The sequence below is a fragment of the Cygnus olor genome, chromosome 5 (genome assembly GCF_009769625.2).
Source record: "Cygnus olor isolate bCygOlo1 chromosome 5, bCygOlo1.pri.v2, whole genome shotgun sequence".
Classification (NCBI taxonomy): domain Eukaryota; kingdom Metazoa; phylum Chordata; class Aves; order Anseriformes; family Anatidae; genus Cygnus; species Cygnus olor.
Window position 1 is genome coordinate 54,391,374 of NC_049173.1, and position 21,283 is coordinate 54,412,656.

A 21,283-nucleotide genomic window follows, 5' to 3' on the forward strand; every position below is an offset into this window, starting at 1 on the left:
TAACCTCACTCTTAGTCCCCAGGCAATAATTCACGAGGCTCAGTAGCCAGAGCTGAAGTGCTGGAGCAAATCCCACGTCCCTGCAGCAGCACGGGGAGGCTCGGAGGGGGCAGCGACAACTGGATGCAATCAGAGATAAGCAGCCGAGATTCCTCTGCAGCTTCAGCAGGAGCCGAAGCATCTGCCGGCCCCAAGCCCCTGATAAAGCCGAGGGCTCAGCGGCACCAGGGGCGAGGAGACCTCAGCTCAGCTAATGGCTGAAAACTTTCCCAAGGCATGCTGTGGGTCAGGGTACCCAGGGTGCAGTAGAGCTCATTAGTAGCCATCCTGTACCCAAAAATCCTCCCTCTGGCTCGGACCGGGGTGCTGTCGCCATGCGATGTTTGTCCCAGCCTGCACAAAAACCTCTCACATGTGTGGCAGAGGGCCCCGGAGCCAGGGCTGGCCGTATCCTGTGCAGCTCCCCGGGGGCTGGTGGGGCCGCTCACAGCCCGGCAGAAGCGGGGCACCCAGCGGTGCCATGGGGCTGAGCTCCCCACGTACCCAAACTCTGCGTGCCAGGAAGAGCAGAGCTGGATTTTACCTCGGCATGGGATTTGGTGACTTCCTCTGAAGTCGCTTGGAGTTACTCATATCCTACCAGGGAAGCAACAACTCCTTGGCTCCATCTCTGCATCTGTCTCTCCCTCTTTCCGCTAGGCTGTGCCGGGAAAAATCAGCTTGGGGTTCCTCATCGTGGGGAGGGGACAGGGCCCGGGGCACAGCCAGCTCTCGGAGGGGGCCCAGGGATTGCATTTTGCAGGCGAAGCTGCCTGGGGAGACTCACAAGCTCCCCCAGTCTTTCCCGGGATTGCACAGGACAGAAAGGAAAGAAACCCCAGCCGGAACACAGGCACGGGCAGTTCAGCTTGGATTATGGCTGGAGTCACGGGTGGAGGCTTGGTTGCTCAGTTTCTCAGGAAGGTTTAGGGCCAGGACCCGTCCCCACTCCCCCAGGGTGACCCTATCACCAGCACCAGCCCTGCTGCCACGCCAGGGACGGAGGAGACAGACAGAGAGGAAGCAGGAGGGAGCGGGGGCACAATCTGGACGGAGGGTGAGCGCAGGAAGCCACATTTCTGCCTCCCGGCACCTTTCTGACCTCCAGGCAGGCTGCAGGGACGTGCAGGGGTGTCCCCGGGCACCCCCCCGCCCCGCACAGCGGTGAGCTCCCCATCCCGGCTGCAGGCATGCGAGGGCAGAGAGCTCCTCCTGGTGGCTGTCCCCGCACCAGGGTCCCCCCCGCCCCATGGGGACAGGGACCCCCCCTTCTGGGGCACAGCCCTGGGGCCCAGGGAGCTTACGGAAGAACGAAGGACCCCCCCGAACCAACCAACAAAGTTTTATTGTCCTGAAAAGTGGCACCAAAATAATGACCTGCTGCTCTTGGTCTGGAGGGTGATAGGAGGGGGAGGGGGAGGGAGGGGGGCTTGTGGATTTCCACCACCACCCCCAGCCCCCAGGAAACGTGGGGGCTGAGGGGGTGGGCAGAGGAAGAGAGACCCTGGGGGAGTCCCTCGGGCCTCGGAGGGGGGCAGGAAGTGACTGGGGAGGGGACCCTGCGAGCATCATACAAAGTGCATAGATGTGTGTGTGTGTGTCCTGCCACGGGGAGGGGGAGACCTGGTCCTGGGGGAGCTGGCCGTAAGCCTCCCGGGGCCACGCTGGCAGGAGAGCGAGCCTGCAAGAGACACGGGGAGGGGGGAGACACGGTCAGGAGCCAGGCAGGGAGCCCCAGCCCCTGGGGTGACCCGGAGCTGGAGGGACGTCCCCTCTGGCCCTTGTCCCAGCCGTCCCCACGGTGTCACCCCCGTGCCGGTACTCACCCCGCCAGATCAGCTCATGATTTCTTCTTTTTCAGCTTCAGCGCTTGCAGCCAGTGGGGGGGGAGCCGTCCGACCTGGGAGGATGGAGCTGCATCATTACAAATCCCCCCAAAACACACCCAGAGCCCTGGGGGCTTCTCCCAAAGCCCTGGGGGGACCCGGCCAACAGGACCCCCGGATTGTTCCCACTCCCCAGAGGAGTCGGGCGGGAAGGGAGCCGGGCTGCGGCTGGCTGCGGAGGCAGCCTTCAAGCTGTGGCTTTAAGGGCTTCGTCCCAAGCACTGTTTAGGGTGGAGCAGCTCAACTCTCCCAGGCAACGGGACCTTGGCAATGCCGGTCCCAGCAAGCCTCCTCCCCGCTCCCCGCTCCAGCCCCCAGGCCAGCTGCCAGCACCAGAAACACGAGCCCGGGGCACTGGGTTCCTCGGGGCCGTGGAACTCCAACACAGCCCCACAGACGACACCTTGGCACATCCACCCCGCGCCCCACAGGTCCCCATCACGCCCACAGGGGGATTTCACACCCCTCTCCCCAGCAGGACCGCCCCGCAGCCCCCAGCACTCACCCTGAGGACTTGTCCGGCTTGGGGGGCAGCGTGAGGGGCTTCCCACCCAGGCCGGGGATCTTGCAGGACTTGGAGCGCTGCACGTGGGGGTCCTTTGGGGGGGGCTGCCTTGCTGTCTGCTGGCAGCGCCCCCTCCTCGGCAGAGCGGTTTCGGCCCCTCAGCTTGGCCTGGGTGTGAGAGGTGAAGTCAGAGGGGCGCTCCCCGCCGCCCCCAAGCCCTCCCGTCGCACCCTTTTCCCTCCCCACGCTGCCTGCCCTCGGCCACCCCCATGCCCACAACCTGCCTCAGCTGAGGAATCGTGTCCCCTACCCCTGGCTGGGACACGTCCTTGGGGTCCTGCTGGGCCCTTACCTTGAGGGCGGACGTGTTGAGGCCGGGGAAGAGCGGCACCTTGACGCCCTTGCCCGACGGGGACGCTCGCACCCGCCGGCTCTTGGGCTCTTCTGCTGCCTCCTCGTCGGAGGACACCGCTGCGCGGGCTGGACGGGGCTCTGCGGGGACAGCATCACCGTGAGACACCTCTGCCAAGGCCACGCTGCCCCTATGTCCCTGTCCTGCTGTCGCCACCCTGAGGGATCTCACCTGTGGAGTCCTGGAAGATCCAGCTGTCCCCTTCGGAGGTGGCCCCGGGGCGGAGAGCGGGCGCCCGGTGCCTCCGCTTGCGGCCCAGGTTGGCTTTGCTCCGGTACACGGTGCTGTCCAGGACCTCCGTGTCCTGCGAAACCCACGGGGGGAAGGTCAGCACCCAGCACAGGGAAGTCCCAGGCCCCCCCGGCCCACCCACCCATCCCACCGGGCTTTATGGACACCCACAGCAGCGGTGGCCCTACAGCACAGGGCGGCCTCGTGCCCGCAGCCCGTCTGGATCGGGGCTGCAACGAGGGGGAGGCAGAAGCTTCCCCCTGCCCGCTCACCTCCAGAAAGGTGAATTCCTGCCCAGAGAGCTCCGCAGGTCCCTCGGGCTGAGAGGGTTTTTCCTCGCAGCTCTGCAGTCTCTTCCCATCCGGGTGGTCCCAGGGGGCCTCCTCCTGGCTCTCTGCTTCTGGCGGGGTCCCGCCACCAGCCTCCGGCAGCAGGGGGGGCAGCAGCCAGGTCCCCGTCCTCTGCGGGGCTGGGCTCGTCCTCGTCCCGGGGGGCCTCTGAGGCTAGGGGCTCCAGCTGGGGGCTCGGCCCCACGTCGGTGCACTCAGCCAGAGCATCAGCACCCAAGGGTGGGCTGGGGTCCGAGAGGCGGATGTCCATGGGGGTCCTGCTGTGGGAGACGAGAGGAGAGCCCACAGTTCCCCCAGCTGCAGCTAAGGGAAAGCCCTCCCAAGGCTAGCGGGGAGTCTGGGGGCTGAGGAAGGCAAGGAGGGTCCCCGACGCACAGGGGACTCAGGTCACCTCTCCCCACCAGGTTTTATGGGGGGCAGGGGTGCAGAGAAAGGGGTCAGACCCCCCCAGTGCTCTCACAGTCTCAGGCAAAGGTGGGAGGTGACCAAGGGGCATGAGGAGGAGGATCGGGGCTGCTCACTGCCCTCCTGCCTGGCAAAACACAGCCCCAGGGATGTGGCGGAGAGGGGCAGGGAACAGTGATCCCCAGAGGAGCTCTAAGTCCTCCTGGGCCAGGAAGGAGACGGCAGCAGCAAACTGCAGGGCTCCCCCTGCAGCTGGGGGCTCCCCACTTCTCCCCAGCCCAGAGGGGATTTTGCCTCCCTCCTCCCAGCATCCTTACGGTTAGGCAGCTTGTGGGAATTTATCATCTTGGAAATACCCAGCTACTTCAGCCTGGCTGAGACGAGGCTGTGAGGTTCCCTCACCTTGGCAAAACAAGGGCATGGAGCTAACTCTGCCAGATCCTCCAGACCCCCGGAGGATCCATCCCTGGGGCCACAGCCCCCACCGCCAGCACCATCCTTACCCATCTGCCGAAGCACCGCGGTCTCCTGGGCTCGGCTCCCCGGCACTGAAATCCCGGCTGCGGGCCGCACAGCGGGCGTCGAAGGCACTGGCCCACTCCTGGCGCCTGGCCTCAGCCTCGCACAGCTCCGTACTCCAGCCACCTGCCTCCTGGTGCTGCCTCCAGCCTGCTTCCTCCTCCTCGTCCTCCCGGGGCCGGGCAGCGCTGCCCGGGGTTGCCCCGTCCTCGTCCCAGGCCATCTGACCCGGTCCACCCTCGCTGGTACTAGTGGTAGGAGCCGAGGGGCTGACAGGGAGATCGCCGTGCCAGCCTCCCGGGGGCTCCCCGGGCTCCTGCAGGTCCGCAGAGCTCATTTCACCGCTCCAGGACATGGGGCCTCCCGCTGGCGCTGCGGTGCCGGAGGGGTCGGGCACCTGGTCCATCCCAATGACGCCGAACTGGTTGTGGTGCTCAGCTCCCCCGAGGCGCAGCTCTTCAATCCAGCCCCCGGGGCCGATGGCACCGCTCTCCTGCTGGTCGCTGCTGCCCCAGCCCGACTCCGGGGACGGGTGACGGGGGGCAGAGGAGCCAGGCAAGTCTTCTGTTCTGACACCGAAAGCACTGCCCGCTTCCGTCTGCGCTATGCCGCGTTCGCCAGCCCAGCTCAGCCGGCCAGGACTGAAATCTTCCTTTCTGGTGGCCACGGAGCCGTACTCGCTGGCCCAGACTGGCCTGCCAGGGCCGAACTCCCTGTCCCGGCTCTCCATGTCCCTGGTGCTGTACTCATCATCCCAGGCCGGCCTGCTGGGTTTGAACTCCCTGTCCTGGGTCTCTTCCTCTCCGGCACCGTACCCGCCGCCTTCAGCCGGCCTGCTGGGGCTGAACTCCCTGTCCTGGCTCTCCATGGCCCTGGTGCTGTACTCGCTGTCCCAGGCGGGCCTGCTGGGGCTGAACTCCCTGTCCTGGCTCTCCATGTCCCTCGTGCTGTAGTCACTGGCCTCGGCCGGTCTGCTGGGGCTGAACTCCCTGTCCTGGCTCTCCATGTCCTGGGTGCTGTATTCGCCAGACCAGGCTGGCCTGCTGGGGCTGAACTCCCTGTCCTGGCTCTCCATGTCCCTGCTGCTGTATTTGCTATCCCAGGCCGACCTGCTGGGGCAAAACTCCTTGTCCAGGGTGCCGGTGTCCCCAGTGCTGGATCTGCCAGCCCAGCCCAGCGTCAAGTCCTCGTCCTTGCTCTCAGCATCCCTGCCGCTGTATTTGCTGGCCCAGTCTGCGCCCATCTCCCTGTCCTTGATCTCAGCGTCACCGGTGCCGTACTCACCGGCCCACACGGGTGCGAGCTCCCCGTCCTGGGTCTCCGGGTCCCCAGAGCCGTACCTGCCAGCCCAGCTGGGCTGCCTGGAGCTCAGCTCTTTGTTCTCCTGCTGCCCGTGTCCCACGCCGTAGGTCCTGCTCCATTCAGTCTTCCCGGAGCTCACCTCCTCTCTGCCGCCCGCGCTGTCTAAGCCGTAGCCAGCGCCCCAGCTGGCTTTGCCAAAGTCTTGATCCTGCAGGCAGCTTTCCCCCAGGCCGTGGGATTTGGGCCAGGTGCCGCAGTCCAGCCCCGTGTCCCCCATCAGCTCTGTCCCTTTGTAACTGCTGCTCCAGTCCCTCTCAGCAGCACCAAAGGCCCTGTCCTGCTGCTCCACATCACTCACGCTGTGGCTGGTGTCCCAGCTTGGTTTGGTCCTGAATTCCCGGTCCTGTCCCACCTCTCCGGGCCAGTCTCTGTCTCTGGCTACAGCCTCGCGGCTCCAGTCAAAAGCAGCGGCCCGCTGGGACCTCCCGATGCCGAATTCGCTGCACAGGTCCTTCCGCGACCAGCCGAGCAGGTCCTGGGGGAAGGGGGTCAGAAAAGCAGAGACAGCGTTAGAGATTCCTGCAACCCCTACTCACGCAGCAGAAAGCAACACCGCAGAGGGTGAGGGGCCCCCCTCAGGACCATTACACGAAGCAGGACCCCTTCCCGAAGCGAGCTCAGACCCCGCCGCCCGCCTCCCCCGACCCCAGCAAGCCCCAGGCCGGGAGCTGCCGGTACCCACAGCCGCCGCGCCTGCCCAGGGCCCTTCCGAGCCCTGCGTGCGCCGAGCCCTCCCCAGCTCGTCCCGCAGCTCCAGGTTGGCCAGCAGCCTCCGCAGGATGGCCGTGGTCCCCGACTCGCCGGCCATGGCTCTCCCGGCGCGCGCGCACGCGGCGGGGCTCCCGCCGCCCAGCCCCACCCCGGCTCTCCCCGCGGGCGCTGCGCTGCTCCCGCTCGGCGCTCAGCCTCCACCCAACCCGTTGGACGGCTCTGCCGCAGAAAAATGAGCCCGGCCGCACCGAGACACGCGCAGCCGGGCGTTAACCCTTGCTGCCTCGCCTCCCTGCAGCTCCCCGTGAGTCCTCACCTCCGACCCGTCGGCCTCCGGTGAGCCGCGTCCCGCTGCGCGAGCCCCGGGCGACGCCAGCAGCTCGGTCAGCCAGCCTGGGTCGGGGTGGGCGTCGGGAGCCTTCGAGGAGCTCTCCTCCTGGCCTGGCCCGCCGGGGCCCTGCAGGCTGGCGGGAGAGTCACCTGCCGGCCCCGGCTCCCAGCAGGATTTGGCCTCCGGAGAGGCTGGATCTGGCGGGGTGGCCTCGACAGGGGGCTCGGGCTCAGCCGGGTCCTGGTCGGGCTCTGTCACGTGGAGCACGGTGCTGTTCCACTCTGCCTCCTCTTCCTCCTCCTCCTCCTCTTCCTCCTCCGCCGAGCCCTCGGCCTCCAGCTTGGCTACGGGCCCCCCTGGGCACGGAGCCCCCTCCGCCGCCCAGCTGCCGGCCCTGTGGGACCCGCCGTCCCCTCGGGAGCCCGCAGCCTCCCCATCTGACTCGTCCTCTTCAGAGAGCCCCGAGTCGGCCGCCTCCCTGATGGGGGAGCTGGGGGGGGACGGCAGCCCCCTCGCCCCCCGCGGGGGGAACGTCCACTCGAAGGACTGCGAAAGGCTCCAGCTGGACTCGCTGCCCAGCGAGCGCTCCGACGGCGGGTCCCCGGGCTGGGGCAGGGCGCTCAGCGAGCCCCCCAGCTCCCCCATGCCCTGCCCTTCGCTGGGCGGGGGCTGCAGGACCCCCTCTGAGGAGCGTCGGAGCCCCGAGTCCCTGCTGGGGGGAGGAAGGCTGAAATCGGGACCCTCGGGGGACTGTGGGGACGCAGGGGAGTCATCGGGCCCCTCTGGGGAGCCCGGGGGACGAGAAACTCTGGCAGGGGGCTCGAGGGGTGGGCTGGGGGGGGCTGGGGGCTCAGCGGCAGCCTCAGGAGAGCCGGGGGGGTAGGTGGCTCGGGGGGGCAGCCGGGGCGTGCCTGGTGTTGGGGGGCTGGCGGAAGCGGGGGACCCCTCACTGGGAGTGTGCGGGGAGCCGGGGGAGCGGGAGGCACCGAGCTGGGCTTCGGCCGGGGCGCCCGGAGCCTGGATGGAGGCAGCCGAGAGCTCCTGGGCCGGGGGCTGAGCGGGGGAGTCGGGGGAGCCGGGGGCCAGGGTGGGGGAGCCGGGGGCCAGCAGCTCTGGGGGGGCATCGGGAGAGCCGGGGGCCAAGGCGGAGGGCTCAGCGGGCTGGAAAGGAGCTCCCGGGGCTGGAGCTGGGCAGGCGGGGGATCTCGGGGAGCCAGGGGGTCCGAGGGTGCCCAGCTGGAGAGAGGAGAGCTGCGGGAAGAACGGGGTGGGGGGCACGGGGGGGGGGGGGCAAGTCACTCAGGAGGAACCCCCCGGGCATCACCCACGTCCCGGCCCCCCTCTGCCGACGCGCGGTGACAGCGCGGCTGCGGTCCCATCCCCTCGAAATCCCGGGGCAGGAGGCGCCCACGCTTCCTGCCAGCACCGGGGCCGCTTCCTGCGTGACTCAGCCTCGGCAGCTCCCAGTGGTCCCCGGCCCCGCTCCGTGCCCTGCTGGGCAGGGCCAGGCAGTGCCCGGAGCCCCCGTCCGAGCCCCTTCCGCCGCCCCAGCGCCCCTGCCAGCACCCACCCCCCTGCCAGAGGCGTGCAGAGAGAGACATGGAGAGGAAGAACTGAAGCAAGAGGAAACAGAAACGCCCCCAGCCCCAATCCGCCCTGCTGCAGGGCCGGGCACCCCCCCGGGACATGCCAGCATCGCCCTGGCACAGAGGGACCAGCCCTGCCTGCGGCCGTCGGGGTTAATTCCCCCCCCCCCCCCAGCCCTGCCACGCTGCTCGGTGTCCCCGTCACCACCCAAAATCCTGGCTGGTGACTCACGGCTGCTCCTCGTCCCCACCTTGGTACCGGGGCTGGCACCTGCCGAGCCCGTCCCAGGAGCCTGGCCCCGCAGCCGGGCGCCCCGTGCCGGGGGAGCAGGGGGCACGGCGGGGGGGGACCCGCGTTCCCCGGAGGGAGGGCGCTCAGCACCAGAAGGGAGGAAGGAGAGACACGCACCCCGCAGAGAGGGAGCCCCGGAGGAGACAGGAGAGCCCCAAAGGAGAGAGCCCAGGAGCGGAGCAGCCGCGGCACAGGAGGGGGCGGCGAGAACTCACGTCAGGGGGAGACGGCGGCCTCCAGAGTCTGCGGGGGTCCCCGGCACAGCTCAGGCCGGCTGGGGAGGAGCCGCTGCTGCAGAGAGACAGGCAGGAGGGTAAATGCCACGGGCACCCCGCTCTTCTCTCCCACCACCAGCCCACACGGCCTCCTCGCCCCAAACCATTCGCCGGTGGCGGTGGGGTGAGCCGTAGCCACCCTTAATTCCCTGCTAGGTTCAGTCGAGGTTTTGACTGCAGAGGGGAGGGAGGCGAATAGGCTACAAAGCCCTCGCTGGGAAGTTTTTCATCCTTTGGAGAGCGAGTTTCTCACACTCTGGATTAAAATAGCCCCTGCCCCGCTCCCAGAGGTGCCCAGCTTGCGGGAGCACAGCCAAGGGCTGGCTCACCACCAGCCCGTCCCGCAGCCAGGAGTCCCGCAGATCCGGTGCCTCTGGCCCTGGGCGTGGACCAGCAGGAAAAACAAACAAACAAACAAACAGCGAGGGTGGGAAAAAGGGAGCGTTTCCCAGGGGCAGCGAGCCCCCGATATTCCCCGCTTGGGCAGCGGGGAGAGCGGGCTGGCAGGTCTCCCAGCCGGCAGAGGGCTGCGAGCAGGGAGGCAGTTCCTTAACCGGGCCGGCCCGTTCCTGCGGTTTTAACAAACCACCGGGGCTGTCGCGGGTGACCCAGCCTTCCCACGAAGGCAGCTCAAGGCACTGTTGGTTAGGAGGAACACCGGCCTCGTGCCGGAGCCCAGACCTCAGCTCCCTTCCAGCCCCGTTATTCCCCTCGCTCGCAGCACCGTCCCCCCCCCTTTTTCCCCCCACGGTCCCTCGTCCCCAGGGACCGGCCCCGCGCCCCTCACCTCATTTCAGCCACTGAACTTCTGTCACCCCCCGTCCCCGGCTCCCCCCCAGCGTGCTGAGGGGGCTGGTGGGCTTCACCGGGGGGGTCTCCATCCGCCTCCCCGCTGGGGCGCCTCCTGAAGACGGCGGCAAAGGGCTTGGAGCCGAAGCGAGGGGCAGCATCGGGGCAGAAGGGAGAGAGGCGGGCCCGGTCGGGGCTTCCCGGGCCCTCCTTGCTGTCCATTTTGGCCAGGATCTCCTCCACGGTGGTGCCTGGGAATCGCTCCGGCTTGGTCGCCACAGGCACCGGGGTCACCTTAAAGGGAGCCGGGCCCTTGCGGGAAGGCGTCGGGGGGGCTGCAGGCATCTCGCCGGCGGGGCTCGACCCCGAGTCTTCGGGGGCCGAGACTGGCGGGGACGGGAGCCCCTTCCCGTTGGGGGTCTCGGGAGACTTGACGGTGAAGGAGGGGCGCCTGAGGCCCCCCCCGGAGCTGCCCCCGCCGTAGGGCTGGGGCCCCGCCAGGCGGTTCATCTTCTCGGCCGAGGGCAGCTCGGGGCGAGGGTGCCGCGGCCCCGGCGGCGGGTGAGGCTTGGCAGGCACGGACGGCTTGGGCAGCACGCGGGGCTTGGGCCGGATGGGAGGTTTGGGGCGAGCGGTGCCTGCGGGAGGGAGACACGGAGAGAGACGGAGAGTTGGAGGAGTGCTGCAGGACCCAGAGAAGCCCTACAGCCCCGGGAGAAGCCCTAAAGCACCAAAAGAAGCCCTACGGCCCCGAGAGAAGTCCTGCTCCAGGCTGAGGGCAGCAAAACCCACGCGTGAACAGGTGTGGGTAAGGAGCCGGGCTGGTGTCCGAGGGGCTCTCACCTTTCTCGGGGCTGCCGGCCGCCAGTCCTGCCCCCCCCGAGGCGCAGGGCAAAGGGGGGTGCAGGGGCTGGGGCTGGGAGGCCATGGCGACGGCTGGGGCTCAGCAGATCTCAGCGCGCGGTCAGCCCCTGGGGAAGGGAAACGGGAGAAGCGTTACAGGGAAAGAAAGTGTCCGACATGTCCGGTGGGGCCCGCGGCCCCTGAAATCTCCGGGGATCCAGCCCCCGGCACCGTGCCAGCCCCGCCGGTCACCTGCAGCGGCGCTCACGCCGCGTGCCAAGCCGCTATCGCGCTGCCCGGCCCCTGCCCGCCCGCACCGCCCTTGGCACACCGTGCCAGCCCCGGGCTGGGCCGTAACAACGCTGCCATACCTGCACGCCCCGGGGCAGCCCCCCCGGCCGCCTCGGTGTCGGGGTGGCCCCCGTCCCTGCACGCGGGGAGCTTCCCAAAATGCGCTGCCGACACCTCCTTTACCCCGGGTGCTGTGCCAACACACCCGCGTCACCCTATCAGCCTCTCCCCAGGCCCCAAACAAACACCGTTTCCCCCCCAGGACCCCTCCCTCGCCCTACAACGGCCCCATATGCTCATGCCGCCCCCCCTTTTTCACCCACTGACCCCAAATCCTTCGGGCAGGCAAGTACCGGCCCCCCCAGCACCAGGCCAAGCCCCGTGGGGTACGTCACACCGAAAACAGCCCGTTCCAGCCCCAAAACAGCGGCGCGGAGGCAGCGTGCCAGCCTCCAGCCCCCTCCCCGACACCGCAGGCCTGCTGCCAGCCCCCCGACACCCGCACCGACACCCCCAGCACCCCGAACCCGTGCCGTGGGCTCCGCCGGGCGCTGCTGGGACGGAGGCAGGGCAGGGGGTGCCCCAGGACAGGGGGTGCCCCGGGGCAGGGGGTGCCCCCCCTCACCTTCCCCTCAGCGGCCTCATGTCCGGGACGGGGGACGCGGGGAATCCTGGGGCTCGGGCCGCTGTCGCCGCCGCGGCTCCCGTGACTCACGTTGCGCTGCGGGGACAGGAAAAACTCGCTCCCTGCCTCCTCCTCTGCTCCTCCCGGCCCTGCCCTGCCTCCCCCTCTCCTCCTCCTCCTCCTCGCTCCCCCCGTCCCTGCCCCACACACACACACACACACCCCCTGGGGTCCCCCCCACCCCTTTTGCCCCCCAGCTCTCCCCGCTCGCCGCCCCCCGGCCCAGCTGGCCGGGGCCGAGCAGCGCTGAGGAGGCCACATCTGGAAGACATCTCCCCCCCCCCCCCCAGGCCCCCCCAGCCCTCCCTCCGCCATCTTCCCCCCCACCGCCCCCCCGGGGCCCGTTCCCGACCCCGTGGCAGCCCCGGGACGCCGCAGCCGGGCCCCAGCTCCCGGTGACGAGGCCGGAGGGAGGAGAGGAAGGGAGAGGGGGGGAGGAGGAGGGGACGGGAGGAAGAGGAGGGGAGGAAGAGGAGGGCAAGGGGCGCCCCCCCCCCCCCTTCCCCCATCCTCCGGGGCCTGCTCGCGTCACCATGGCAACGCGGCTCCCGCTCGAGTGGACGGGCAGGCCTCGGCCCGTCGCCATGGCAACGCGCCCCCCCCGCCCCGACCGGCACCCCGTTGCCATAGCAACCCTCCCCCCTCCCTCCCCGGGCCCCCCGTTCACCCGCCGCCGCCGTTGCATATTCATGAGCTCGGCCACGCCCACCCGCCCGCAGGCCACGCCCACCGCCCCGGGTGCGGCCGCGGCGCCGCGTGGCGGGTACCACCGAGAGGAGGGGCCAGAGGGGCGCTACCATAGAGCCGCGCACCATAGAGACTGGGGGGGGGGGAGGCGCCCGCGCCATGTTGAGGCCGCGGGGTCCTCCAAGCCTCCCTCAGGGCCTCCAGCACGGCCCTCACGGCCCTCCCCCGGCTCACAGCGCCCGTGAATCATCACATCTGTCGTTAATTGGGGGGCCCGGACGGGGTGAGCGGGCTGCCAGCCTCGCCCCGTCCCCGAGGAGACCCGTGTCAGGCTGGGAAGCGAGGCCGAGAAATGAAGGCCGAGAAACGAGGGCCGGGAAGTGAGGCCAAGAAGAGAGGCCAGGAAGCGAGGCCGAAGGGCTGGGGCTGGTGCCCAGCGGGATCGCAGCCCAACGCCCCCGCCGAGCCGGGGAGGCCACGGAGGAAGCCCCAAACCGCATCAGGATCGACCGCCCGGCCTCCATTAGGAGGCTGATGGCTCCGTGATAGGATTAGGGGGGAGGCTAATGGACGGAGGCAGTGAGCTCAGCCGCTGGCCCCGCTTCAAGGCAGAGCCAGAGCGAGGCCGAGGCAGGCGGGAAGCGGTCCTCGGGGGCACGGGGGAGCCGCCCCCGCCTCCCCCCCCCCCGGCTGCACCCACACGCAGTGCCCTGGGCGGGTGTTTTTTTATTCAATGTGAATGGACCCAAAATACAAACGAAAGCAAAAAAAAAAAAAAAAAAGAGACCAAAACAAACCCGAGTATTTAAAAAAAATAAATTGATGAGAAATGGGGCTGAGGCGGGACTGAGGCCCCTCGCTCCGGCCTCCCTCCCCAGCCAGGCACTGAGGGGAGAGGGCTTGGGCAGGGGGGGCCGGGCACGCTCCTGCCCTGCCCTTGTGTCCCCCTGCCCCTGGCGGCAGGAGGATGCCAAGCGGAAGCCAGGAGGGTCGGGATCCCGCTGCAGCCCCGGAGCCGGGACCCTCAGTCCTCTCGCTGATCTGGGAACCAGCCTGGAGCCAGCGGGGACAGCGCTAATCCGAGCCCGATGCGGAATCCTCTGAGCTGGGGGGTGGGCTGGCGCCTCCCTCCTCCTCCGAGTCCTGCGGGAACAAGAAGGAGGCGTCAGGGCAGCCGCAGCAGAGCGCCTTGCGGGCGCCGGCCTCTCCTGTGCCCTGGTGCGGGGCCCTACCTCCTTCTTGCTCTCTGCAGAGGAGCTCTCGTCACTGGAGACAAATTCCTTGCTCTTGAAGCTCTCGCTCAGACTCTTGGCAGAGGACTTTGCGGAGGACAAAGACTTGGAGGCAGTACCCTTCTTCTCTGCTTTCCCCTTCATCTGCCTTCTCCTGCTTCTTCTTCTTCTTTTTAGACCTCTCCCTGTGAAGGGTAGAAGGGATATTAGCGTAACCTTGCTGGCAGCCTCAGAGCGGCCCAGCCACCGTGAAGGCAGGAGAAGAGCCGGATCCCAGAGGCACAAAGCCCGGCCACCTCCCTCCTGTCCGCTCAGCACACTCACGTCTTGGAGCTCTCGGACCTGCTGCCCACGCTGTACTCCTTCATGGCTTTCTCGTAGTCCCTCCTGGCATCTTCTGCCTTGCGATCCCACTCCTGCAGCAAGCGCGCAAGGTTAGCGGGGCCTTCGGCACCCCGTCCTCCTCCGCCGCCTCCATCTGCACCACCCGAGTCCAACACTTCTCCACCCAGGCACAGCAATGCTCCCACCAGGTCCACCACCACCCTGGAGACCATGCTCACCGCCACCAGCCCACCACTCCCCAGACATTACCTCCCCGCTGCTGAGATCAGGGATCCTGAGACCAAGCAAGCCTCCTGGAGTCCACCATTCCCCTCGTAAACCCGCAACTCTCACCGGCAGAGCGACCCACCTCTTTCTTCTCCTTGGACATGGCTTTCCAGAGCTCCCCAGCCTTCTTGGACAAGTCTGTGATGCTGATGCCGGGGTGGTCGGACTTGATCTTCTCGCGGTTGGCATTCAGCCAGAGCATGTACGCTGACATGGGCCTCTTGGGAGCGTTGGGGTCTTTCCCCTTCTTGCTCTGGGCGGTAGGGAGTGGAGAGAACCAGCGTGAGAGCCTCGGAAGACCCCAGGCACTGAGGACTGAAGGTTACCCCGAGACAAGGCCGGGTCTCCGCTTGCCTCCTGCACCCCACCAGGAATTGAGCTGCGTCGCCACGGGACGGGTTCTGGGGTCACACCCACGAAACCCAAAAGCACCCCCCGGGGCAGGCTGCAGGAGACGAGCCCTCCCCCAGTCCAAGGGCTCGCCAGGCTCGGTTAGCACTGCGCCCGTTGGAAGAGGCTCAACCTCGCCTCATGTGCGGGATGAATAAGAACCCGAAGGAGGCAGAGCACTTGGGCTTGGAGGAGTGACCGCAGCCCAGCGAGGCGGTGGGATCAGATCAGACCGCGACCGACGGCTGGAGGGAAGCAGCTCAGACGTGGCTCTCCCTGGCCTTGCTCCCAAGAGGATCAGCAATCCACGCTCGGGGGAAGCGGGTCCCACTCTCCGCAACCCCTCCAACCACCACCTCTCACCTCCACCTGCTTCTTGCGGGGCTTGCGGTCCTTGACGATCTTGGCCTTCTTGGCTGGCTTCTTCTCATCCCGGTCACTGTCACCGTCAACCGCTGGAGGAGCTGGCCGAGGCGTTGCTGTCAAACCTGTGCGAGGAAACAGCTTCAGGGAACAGCCCGGGACCCCCGCCCCAACGAGGTGGATGGAGCGGGAAGCGAAGGAGAGGCAGCAGCGATGAGCACACAGCAGACTTGCCCCCCGAATTCTCCCAGCCTCCAGCAACCTGCGGGCCGGAGACTTCCCGAGCTGAAGCCGTTGTGTTCGCACTTAACAGCCCTCAGGGGGTTTCCCTTCCACGAACGTGGCTGATGGTTTCCTGAGTTCCCGTAAACTTTAGGCATTTGCAACGCCTCACGGCTGAACTGCACCGAGATCCACCCCTCCTCTCGGGCTCAGCCTGACTCCCAGCAACACACACGATGCCCCCGAGCGCTTGTGCGGCGACTGCAGTCCTCAGCCTCCCTGTCCCCCTGCTTGGGACTTCGCAGGGCCGTGTCCCATCCTCCTGGGCCCCATCCTCCTCCCACTGTTCTCTCTTCTCCAGCCCGAGGCCTCGCTCAACCAAACCTCGTCCAGAAGCCATCCGACCACTCCAGTCACCGTCCAACCCTTTCGAGCACAACGCTGTTGTTACAAGAGTCAGCCCAGAAGCGCGCCCACTTCTCCAGACTTCGGGGCCGGGGATTTATAACGATCCTGGCTGTACCTGGTGCTCTCCCAGTGGTCACACAGCCCCATCCCACCGCTGCCCCAACACAAATCCCTTCCAAAAGCAACCCCCAGAGAGACTCCAGCCCCGCCCCTACTCACTCTTCAGCCACGTCATCGTCCTCTTCACCAGGGTTGAACGACTCATCTGGAAGGACAGAGCACAGGGGACAGGTGAGGACGGAACCTCGGGGGTCAGATCCTGCTGGAGCAGGAGCTGGGCAGGACTTAACCAGAGGGGGAAGAGGCCTGAGGACCCCAGACAGCCCCCCAGGATGGTCCCTCACGCACCCCCAGCCTCAGCACTCACCTGTCTCCTCCCCAGACCCGTCGCTGCTGTCATTGGCGTTCTCCTCCCGGATCTTGCCCTCCTCCTTCATCCTCTCCAGGTAGGCATCGTGCTGGTCCTCGTCGGAGTCGGCGTATTCGTCGTAGCTCTGCTTCATTCCCTGCGGGAGGGACGGAGTGAGAGGCGCTCCGCGCGCTCCCCACGGCTGCACACACTCCACCTCTGGAAGCCAAAACCGCTGGGGTGCTCGTGGGCAGGCCCCACACACATGCACGGACACCCCCTGTGTCCCCTCCCTGTCAGGGATCCAGAGACGGGGACAGCAAAGGTTCCCCACAAGTGTTATCGGGGTTAGGGGGCCCCTCTCGCAACCCATGCTGGAGTTACTGGGTTTAGTCAGGGACCACCACGGCCATGCAGAGGAAACCTGCACCAGGAGGAGGAAGAGGAGAAAGAGGAAGGGGTATCGCACGGGACCTTTTTCCTCTACAAGGGCAAGGAAAAGAAAAGAGAGGTGAAAAAAAGGGAAAAAGAGGAAAAAAAGCAGCAAAATCTTGGAGAAAAGGAAGGCGCCAGCCCTCTCCCACCCCAGCCAGCAGGGCACAGAGGAGCAGGTAGGTTGGCAGGTACCTCCTTGAGGCCTCGTTTCTTGATGTTCAGCTTCTTGGCGTTGACGAAGTCGAAGAGCTTCCCGTACTCCTCCTGCGGGACAGAGACGGGGCGCTCAGGGCCGGGGGGAGCCGGGCCGCCAGCACCCAGCACCGGCAGGGCGAAACCGCCTTGGGAAACCGGCGAGGGCCCCCCTGTGTGACCGAGCACGAAGGGACGAGATGACTGCGCGACGGCACGGCGCCGGCTCGCTGCGGCGCCCACCTCTCTATGCTGCTGAAGGTTGTACTGCGTGCCCTGCTTGGTCTCGATCTCGAAGTCGAAGGAGCGGGTGGTGGTGGTCCCGCGGGCGAAGTTGACGAAGGAGATCTCGTCGAAGCGGATGTGCACGGGCGGCTTGTGCACGTAGATGAAGCCGCGCTCCAGCGGGTAGAGAAGCCCCGAGCTGGCCTTGTAGGAGCAGGTGATGCACTGGGCTCCCGAGTGTCTGTGAGGGCAAACACAGCCGCGTTACACCGCTGGGGGAGCAAACACCCTCCCTACAGTGACACAGCAGCCCGGAGAAGTCTGTCAGCTGCTCCCCCTACAGAAGCCCCAAGCCTTGCGAAGCCCCTTCCCCCTGACCACAGAAACGAGAGAGGAAAAGAGGGGCTGGTCCTGCTGTTTAGTTAGGAGGGGACCCCAAGCAGCTGGCTTGAGATTACAGAGAAAAGAAATGTTTCCCGTCCTGGGGAGGCCAAGGCACACTTTGCATCCCGCCCACCTCCACGCGCGCCCTTGCAGCAGGAAGACCCGCGTCCCGCTGCCCAGAGGCAGCGGCGTGCCCTCACCCCTGGAAGTTGCCAGGCACGGTGATCTTGCGGTTGACCAGAGCCTTCATGACGCGGCTGACCATCTCGTAGAGGGAGCCAGACATGTTCTTGGTGAGCCGCCCCTCGAACGCTTCTCCACCTCCTCCCTGCGCGGCAAGAAAGAGAGGAGGACAGTGAGCACAGGGACCCGGGGGGTTCCTCCCTCCCCCCACGGCCCCCAGAGGCAGGGAGGGGCGAAGGAAGCGGCCCGGCAGGAGGGGAGCTCACTCGTTCATGTTGAGGTCAGCGAGATGTCCTCGTCCTTGGAGAAGAGCAGGATGAGGAAGTGGTAGCGGGTCTGGCCCTGCTTTATCGGGGGTCCGGCTGATCTGAAAGGAGACGAGGAGGAGACCACAAAGCCCCCAAAGCCACCGCCCTTCCCCGAGGGAGGACCCGCCGTCCCGTCCCTCCTCACCACGAAGAACATCTGCCGCTGGTCCTTGTGGGGCAGGAAGAGGCAGCACGGTGGTGTAGGGGATCTTGTAGTCGAAGGTCTTGCCGTGCAGGTGCAGAAGGTGGGTAGATGCGGATGTCGTAGCGCCCGCGGGGCGTCAGGCACTGCAGCTCCCGGAAGATGCAGATGGCGTCGCCCGTGGCCTGGATCACGTCCGCCTTGGCGAGGACGTTCTGCGCGAAGGCCTGCGAGGCGGGGGGAAGTCAGGCACAGAGCCGGGCACCCGGCGACCCCCAGCACGCTCCCACCCTCCGCCCCCAGCTCACCTCCACGGGTCCACGCCGTCCTCCTGGGTGGGGGGCACGTAGAAGCGCACCTCCATGAGCGAGACCTCAGCGTCGTCGTTCTGGTGGAACTCCAGCGTCACCTCGTTCTTGCCCGTCGTGCACTGGGAGACGTTGCTGAGGGGGATCTCGAACACCGGCTGCTCCCCGATGTCGAAGGAGAGGAGCTGCCCTGCAAGGGGTGGGGAGGATGAGAACCTAAGGTCCCCCCCCGAGGTGGGTCTCGTCCCAGATCTCCGCTCCAGCAGCACCACTGGTCTCCTCTCAAAGCCCAGCAATGCCTCTCCCTTTCTCGTTTCCACGCTTCCCACCAAAGTCACCAGGCTTTCTCCTCCCAGCTACGGCTCCAGAGAATGGCATTGACCAGAAATAAAAAGGAGAAACTGTTTATTCCCATTTTCCCCCCGCTCTCAGAGCAGGGAGGAGCACCCACCAGCTCCCCTAGCTCCTGCAGGAACCGGCAGGCTCTGCCAGACACAGCTCCCATGCAGACTTCTCTTTCATGCTGGGCATTCTCCGCCTATAAAATCTTCCCCCCCAAAATCTGGGACTTGTGTGGGTATCTCCTGCTTTCCTGGGATGACCGACGTCTGCGCTGTACCCAAAACCACCGCTAGAAAGCGGACAGCTGCCCAGAGGAACACCCTGAAGCTAGGAGCTGCAGGAACAAGCACCCTGGTGGGATGGGACGCTGCTCCAGCCCCCGGACACCCCCAGCCCCACCACCTCGAGCTGGGAGGGCCCCCGCAGGCAGCCCCTTCCCCAATTAACAGCACCGCCGGCTGCTCCCCCTTTGCCACGACTCACCTCCGAACCTCACCGTGCCCCAGTTCCAGCCCTTCACACACAGGTCCTTCTCCGCCAGCTCCAGCGATAGTGGCCTTGAAGAAATCCGAGAGCTTATCGAACTCCTGGGACAGGGCGGGAAGGGCAGAGGAACAGGAACGCCCGTCAGAGACCACCACGTACGCATGGGCACCGTCCGGAGCCCCTGACAGGGGACACAGCCCACAGAATGAGGAAAGCAGGGAGAAAACGGGGTCAGCTCTTGCTGGGGAAGGAGATGTTGTAGGGCGACGCAGCCAGGCGCAGACAAGCAGCACAAGGAAGGATAGGAGGCGTAACGGGAGCAAACGCCGCCGTTCGGAGGGGCAACGCGCGCGGCAGACACGCCGGGGCTCACCGATTCCCGGAAGCCATCGTATTTGTAGACGTGGCCGTTCTTGGTGAGCAGCTTGAGGCCGTGGCCGCGCCACGCGGCGCCACAACCCCTCCGCCAGCTCCGAGGCCTGAATGTTGTCCACCTTCCCCGTCTTGCTGTTCTTGAAGATCACGCCCTGGCGGCTCAGCCGCAGCCGGCCGTCGTTCTGGTGGGAGCAGCGGGGGTGAGGCTCGCGCCGGACGCACCCAAGGGCTGCCCCACCGGGCACAATTCCTCCCCACGAGGTGACTTCCCCAAACCCCAGCAGGTTTTGTTGCTCCTTGCCACCCTCATTTTGGCTCGGCGGCCCAAAACAGCCCCAGCACCCTCGGTCCCAGCACTCCATCAGGCTTTTAGGAACGATTCCCAAATGCCACGGATTTAAAGGGGGGAATCCTCAACACCAGGGCTGCACCACCCGATTTACAACACCTGGCCGCCCAGCAGGGGCTACAGCACGAAGAGGCAGATGCTCGGAGCACCGGGCTGGCACTAAAAGCCCCACGTCCCAAACACCCCAGCCCTACAAGCGAGGCTCCTCGCCTCCTTGCGAAACGAGCCGAGCCAGGATGAGGCCCGGGAAGAGAGGGAGGGACGGACCCGGACAGCCCCACGGGACGGGCTCCCCCCTGCTGCTCACCATGGATCCCTTCACCTCCTGGTAGATCTCGTTGAACTCCAGCGTGTCGGCCATGGCGAACGGGGCGGGGGGCCGGCAGCGTCCCCTGGGGTTTCGGGAGGGAGGAGGCCTCGGCGAGTCTCTCAGTTCCCCCCCGGGGGGCCGGCATGCCCTGGCGCGGGGACACTGAGCACTGAGGCGCTGCGGGAGGGGGGGGGGGAAGAACAACCACAGGGTGAGCACAGCGAGGAGGAGACGCCCCATCGGCACCGCGTGGCCCTGCGGCCCCGTGTGTCCCCATACAGCCCCGTGTCCCCCCATATGGCCCCGTGTCCCCCCCCCCCCCCCCAGCCCCATGACCACTCCCTCTGCTCCTGCCCCCATCCCAGTGTGCTGCCCCCGGGGGGCACAGCGAGGCCCTGAGGCCCCCCCCCCTCCATCACCCCCTTACCCCAACCCTCCCCCGGCCCCACAAACCTGCAGCCCCCCCCCCCCGAAGCCCCCTGCCCCCCTAAAACAGCCCCCCACCCCCTTAGGGCACCTCCCACCCCCCAAAAATGCCACCCCACCCCCAAAAAACGCCCCCCCCCAACCGCCACCTCCCCCAACCGCCCCCACCCCCCAAAGCCACCCCCCCCGAAAAAACCGCCCCCCCAAAAAAAAAAAAAAACCGCCCCCCCACCCCCCAAAATTAAACCGCCCACCCCCGGGGGTTTCCCGTCCCCCCATCCCCCCCCCCCCCCCCCCCAAAAAATCCGGCCCCCCCGCACCACCGCCACTTTCCCGCCTGCGCAACACGAACCCTCCCCCCCCGGCCTTCCTCCTCCTCCTCCTCCTCCTCCTCCTCCTCCTCTTCCCCCCCCTCCCCCCCCGCCGAACCCCGCCACCGCTTCCGCCATAGAGAGGGCGCCGCACCATGGAGAGCTCGGAGGTACCTGGTGGCTAGAGCGGCACCCCACCCCAAAAAATCCGGGGGGGCCCTGGCGGTGGCTCGCCCGGCACCATAGAGTTGCGGAAGCGGTGCCAGAGCGGCCCCCGTTGGCCAACGTTGGGTGGTCCCCGTGACGTCATGGGGGGGGGGGCGTGGTGGCGCAGCCCGGCGGGGGGGGCCCAAAATGGGCGCCCCGAAAAGAGCGGGGAGGGGGGCGCGAGCACGGGCACTACCCCGGACGCGTGGGGGACCCAGAAGCCCGGGGGCTCCCCAGAAGTTGAGGTGCCCCGCACGTGGGGCGGCTCACCGGGCATGGGGGCACCCCCCAAAGCCCGGCACGGACCACCCCAAGCAGGGGAACCCAAGCTAGGGGCACCAAGGGGCGCCCCGAACAAAGCACCCCGCGCATGGGCACCCCCGAAGCCCTACAGGGACACCCCAAGCAGGGAACCCCAAATAAGAGGCACCAAGGGGCGCCCCGAACAAGGGGCACCCCAAGCAA

At 67.2% G+C, this 21,283-nt stretch overlaps 2 protein-coding genes across 2 annotated transcripts; both read right to left on the reverse strand.

Moving 5' to 3' along the window:
- Positions 1–1,364: 1,364 nt before the first annotated feature.
- On the reverse strand, positions 1,365–12,001 carry TNKS1BP1 (tankyrase 1 binding protein 1). Its single transcript, XM_040558910.1, is given in 14 exon segments — positions 1,365–1,720; positions 1,866–1,939; positions 2,431–2,598; positions 2,783–2,922; positions 3,014–3,146; positions 3,346–3,504; positions 3,506–3,683; positions 4,332–6,184; positions 6,737–8,002; positions 8,845–8,920; positions 9,692–10,331; positions 10,537–10,664; positions 11,453–11,548; positions 11,865–12,001. Coding segments are annotated over 11 exon segments (4,758 nt in total). The 5' UTR covers positions 10,622–10,664; positions 11,453–11,548; positions 11,865–12,001; the 3' UTR covers positions 1,365–1,720; positions 1,866–1,879.
- Positions 12,002–12,908: 907 nt separating this feature from the next.
- SSRP1 (structure specific recognition protein 1) lies at positions 12,909–20,782 on the reverse strand. The gene is given in 25 exon segments (XM_040558912.1): positions 12,909–13,342; positions 13,432–13,578; positions 13,580–13,616; positions 13,756–13,847; positions 14,126–14,296; positions 14,797–14,883; positions 14,885–14,921; positions 15,646–15,691; positions 15,854–15,992; positions 16,463–16,534; positions 16,706–16,928; positions 17,272–17,383; positions 17,386–17,399; positions 17,521–17,533; positions 17,536–17,616; positions 17,686–17,744; positions 17,746–17,808; positions 17,810–17,931; positions 18,009–18,202; positions 18,838–18,908; positions 18,910–18,941; positions 19,214–19,280; positions 19,282–19,397; positions 19,872–20,051; positions 20,654–20,782. Coding segments are annotated over 25 exon segments (2,340 nt in total). The 5' UTR covers positions 20,750–20,782; the 3' UTR covers positions 12,909–13,273.
- Positions 20,783–21,283: the final 501 nt, after the last annotated feature.